The sequence below is a fragment of the Neopelma chrysocephalum genome, unplaced genomic scaffold (genome assembly GCF_003984885.1).
Source record: "Neopelma chrysocephalum unplaced genomic scaffold, ASM398488v2 Primary Assembly neopelma1_97417, whole genome shotgun sequence".
Lineage (NCBI taxonomy): Eukaryota > Metazoa > Chordata > Aves > Passeriformes > Pipridae > Neopelma > Neopelma chrysocephalum.
In genome coordinates this window covers 13,532-18,275 of record NW_020926058.1, presented here as the reverse complement: position 1 = coordinate 18,275, position 4,744 = coordinate 13,532, and the positions used below count along the sequence as shown (strand labels likewise).

General features: G+C 51.9%; 1 protein-coding gene across 1 annotated transcript in view; it reads right to left on the bottom strand.

Annotated features, from left to right (window-relative positions):
* Positions 1-1,422, bottom strand: part of LOC113961874 (zinc finger protein 239-like) — a 9,856-nt gene extending 8,434 nt beyond the window's left edge. Inside the window, exon 1 of the mRNA XM_027672571.1 lies at positions 1,358-1,422. Coding sequence (XP_027528372.1) covers positions 1,358-1,422 — 65 coding nt within the window. The remainder of the gene's footprint in view (positions 1-1,357) is intronic.
* Positions 1,423-4,744: the final 3,322 nt, after the last annotated feature.

The window sequence follows — 4,744 nt, the reverse complement described above, 5'->3', positions numbered from 1 at the left end:
CCCCCCTTGACACGCCGAGACACCCCAGGTGTCTCCAATGTTCCCAAGGCCTCTCCATGGCTCCAATTCCCCCCTTGGCACCCCCAATTCCACTGTCCCCAAACCCCTCCCCACTGTCCCCAAACCCCATCCCTGATGTCCCCAACCCTCCATCTCACCCCAGGAGCCCCCCCTGGACCCTCTGACCCCTAAAACACTCTGCTCCCCCCCCAGTCACAGAAAGGCCAAGGGCATCTGGGGACATGTTGGGGACAGTTGAGGGGCTTTGTGGGGCACTGGGTGATTACTGGGGGATACTGGGACACACTGGGGGGAACCAGGGGGGACTGGGGGGGGAACTGGGGCACACTGGGGGTCACTGGCAGAGAACTGGGGAGTTACTGGGGGATTACCAGGACACACGGAGGGACACTGGGAGGTTACTGGGCCATACTGGGGGTTACTGGGTGCTCTCTGAAGGATCACTGGGCCATACTTGGGGGCAGTGGGAGGTCACTGGGACACACTGGGTGGTTACTGAGGGGGTCACTGGGCTATACTGGGGGCACTGGGATTCCCTTACCTGGATGTAGTATATCTCCCCCCCCAGATTTTGAGGAACATCCCTAGGACCCCTCCCCTAGGGGCTGGGGGACACCCTGAACCCACTGCTGGGCTTTAGGGGACCCCCCAAAATCCCCTCAAAACCCCTGAAATTCACTCAGAAATCCACCCCTCCACCCGTCGAAACCTCCTCAAGGTCCTCTCAAATCCCTTCAGAGACCTTATCCACCCCCAGCACCCCCTAAACCCTCTCAGTGACCTGCAAAACCTACCTGGGACCCCCCAAGCCCATTCAGGGAGCCCCCAATCCCTCTCAGGGACCCTCAAAATCGTCTGGGACCCCGTAAACCCCCTAGAGACCCCAAAACTGCCTAAAAGGTCCCCACAAAGCCCCTCAGGAACCCCAAACCTCATCAGAGACCCTCAAAGCCCACCTGGCACCCTCTAAATCTCCTCAGAAACCAACACCCCCTCAGAGACCCCCAAACCCCTTCAGGGACCTTCAACCTCCCCCGAGTCCCCTCAGGACACCGAACCCCCTCAGGGACCCCTCAAAACGTCCCCAGGAACCCCTGAACTCCTGCGCTAAACCCTCCCGAGCCCTCCAGCCTTTCCACCCACAGCCGCGCTCCCCGCACCCCCCGAGGGGATCCCCAGACCCCGCTCTCCCGCACCCCCCGCAGCTCTTACAGCACAATGCGGGCCGGGCCGCGCCGCCATCACCGAGTGCCGGAAGCCAACACGGCGCTCTGCGCGCGCACCGCCGTTAGAGAACACCGCCGTAGCCAATCAACGCGAGGCCACGCCCCCGTACGCCCGCCGCCGCGCCTGCGCCTTGCGCGGGGCACCACGGGAGTTGTAGTCCTTGCGGCGGGTCATCGCGGCCCTTTGCAGTTGAACAGAGGTAGGACAGGATGTTTTTAGTTTTTTGGTTTCCTGTCTTTTTTTTTTCCTTTTCTCCTTTTTCTTTCCTTTTTCTTTCTTCTTTCTGTTTTTTCTTTTTTGTCTTTTTTGTCTTTTCTCTTTTTTCCTCTTTTTCTTTTCTTTTTTTTTTCTTATTTTTTCTCCTTTTTATCTTTTTCTTTCTTTTTTCTTTTTTTCTTTTTTCTTTTTTTTCCTTTTTCTTTTTTTTTTACATTGTTTTCTATCAGTTGTATTTTCAAGGAAGATTTAAACACAGATCAAAACAATCCCCAGGTACATATCTCATGACAGCAGATAATCTGCCATTGTTCCAGGTTTGTGAGGATTCCCAAGATCACAAACACTGAGACACCAAGGGTGGAAATGAAGCAACTTTATCCTGCCCCTTGCCATATCCTTCAATCCACACCCAGCCCTGGATTTCTGGAAAGCTGCTGGGCAGGAGCAGGAGATGGAGCTGGTGCTGGGCGGGAGGGGCAGGCAGGCCGTGCACCTTCCGTTACAGGCACTTCAATTATCCAGGAGATCCAATGGTTCCAGGGCTGTGTCCATTCTTCAGCCATCCAGCCCCGGCGCGGCCCCGGTGTGGCTGCAGCCAAAAGCAGCCCCGATTCCAAAAGCTCCATGAGGAAGGACGGGGTGGAAAACCCCCGCAGGAGGTAAATGAGCACCATTAAAGGCAGGAGAGAAGCAGAAATAGAATATTGCCATCATTGTCCCTTTGTCCCTACATCAGTTAGAGCCCCGTTAGAGCCACTTCCGGGTCTACAGCTCCCGTCCTGCCCCGCGACCCCATAGATCCCATTGTCCTCGCCCTACAATTCCCGTCCTGCCCCGTGGCCCTGTAGAGCCCTTTGTACCCACACCTACGACTCCTGTTATGCCCTACGCCCCTCAGAGCCCCGATATTTGCCCCCAATTCCCCCCAAGTGCCCCCAAATTCCCTCCCTCGACCTTGAAGCGTCCCCCTGAACACCCAAGTGTCCCCTAAATGTCTCCCCCATAAGTGCCCCTTAAGTGCCCCTCAGGATCCCCAAGTGTCCCCCCAGTTCCAACTCTTTATTTGTGTTTATTATTTCACCTCCTGGGTGTCTAAACCATTTCTGGCACGGTTTTGCCTTGGGGGAGCTGAACCTCATTGCTGGCAGCGGGGACTTGGCTCACAGCTGAGGAGTGTCTGTTACCAAAGGTGAACCTTATGAGTTTCAGATTGCTGCAAAAAAAGAAGAAAAAACCCTCTTTGCTGTGTGCAGCCAGTTCTGTGAGCAAAGCAGGACCCAGGAGACTGAGCAGAGACAGGATGGGGTTGGGAAATGTGGAGCAAGGTTGTCCACACTGTGTCAGACCTCAAGGAAAAGCTCCAACCAGTCCAAACCTCCTTAGGAGAGACCCTGGATCAATATCAATCAGAGGAAGCTGCAATCAACTCTTCTCAAAGGAGAAAAGTAAGAAACTACACCCTTGAAAAGAAGAATGCATGTTTATTAGAACCTCTTTGAAGTATTTCTCCATATTAAGATAACTTCCTAATGAACTGCACTGGACTAGAGGAAAACCAAGGAAGAGCCGTGGTTTCTTAGCACTTGATTGATTTTAAGGAGCCCCATGGTCCCCACGGTGCACTTGGTGCTGAGTCCTTGAACCTCAGGTGAGGTTCTCCTCTGAGAGGAGATTGCACAAACCTTTCCATGAGTCCAAGTCAGAAGAGAAACTCAAAGTATCTTGAAGCATTAATGGGTCCCACTGAGGGCCATTCCCAATCCAGGCTCCTCATGGACTCCTTGAAGGAGATCACTGCAGGCCACGATTGCACAAATCTGTCACAGACTTTGTGTCAAAAGCAAAAGCCAAAGTGCCCTTAAAAACTGAACTACTTCAAAGAATTAATGAGCCCCACAGAGTGTCACAGCTGACAAAGCCTCTCAAGGGACTCATTAGAGCAGGTAATTGCAGAGCATTGCACAAACCTCTCAGACACTCAGTGTGGAAAGCAAAACACAAAGTCCTGTGAAAACCCTGCAGTCCCTTGAAGCATTAACGAGCCCCACTGGGTGTCACAACTGACAGAGTCTCTCAGGGGACTAATTAGAGCAGGTCATTGGAGGCCAGGACTGAACAAACCTCTCAGAGGCTCAGTGTCAAAAAAAGTACCTTAATAAACCTTGAGTGCCTTGAAGCATTACTGAGCCCCACTGAGGGTTGTCACTGTCTGAGGCTCTCAAGGGACTCCTTACAGCAGAGAATTGGAGGCCATGGTTGCACAAACCTCTCAGAAATGCAAAATCAAAAGAAAAATTCAAATTGCTCCGAAAATCCTGCAGTCCCTTGAAGCCTTAAGGAGCCCCCCGAGGGCCCTTCCTGACAAAGCCTCCCCAGGGACTCTCCAGCAGATCCTTGGAGGCCGTGGGTGCAGGGAGGCAAAGGCTCTGGGCAGCAGCTCAGATGCTGAGAAAAGCCTGGCTCACTTTGGGGAAGTTTCCTTCCTTTTCAGGCTTCCTCCAGCTTTGGGAAACGCTGCCTGTGAGATTGGCACCACCTAAGAAGGGCTCTGGCAGGTTCCTGGGAGCAAAGCTGGCCTGCCCTGGGCTCCACCCGAGATCTTTGGAGCATGGAGACACCTGAGAGTTAAAAAGAGGAGGCTGCATCTTTGATAACATTTGGGAACAAGCAGGGATTGCTGGTATGTGGATAATCTGCATGTGAATGGTTGCTTTGAGTTAAAGCATTGAATTAAAGTAAATGTGGGTATCTCAATGATTTGTTTTGGTTTTAAATAAGAATATTTAATTTTTCTGAATATTTATGTTATGAAGTTGGTAGATTACAAAACAATCATGCAAACTTTCATTTTCTCTTGGAAATTTTGATTGACACCTCTATGAGACAGATAAAACTCACAGGAAAATGGCACAAATACCTTGGGAAAATAAGCAAAGTACTAGGACCATGTGTTTGTGTGAATTCAGATTTTTCTCTTGAAAAAATGCTCTGTGCTTGTCCCTTGGCTAATTGGATACTTGATGTTTTCTGACCTGCTGTTGTCATCAGTGACACCTCCGAGTTGAAGAAGACTTCTCAATGGGTGTCAGTGCTGGCTGAGAGCCACAGCAGCATCCTCAGCCCTCGCCTGGGAGAGGATATTCCCTCCCCAGGCCAACCTGAGTTCCTGAAACCCCTTTTCAGCTGAGTTGTGGCTTCATTAGAAGGCACCTGCGATGGAGGAGCTGCTGCCTTGCAGCTCCCACCCTGCCAGTGTGCCCTGCAGGGAGTCTCTGTG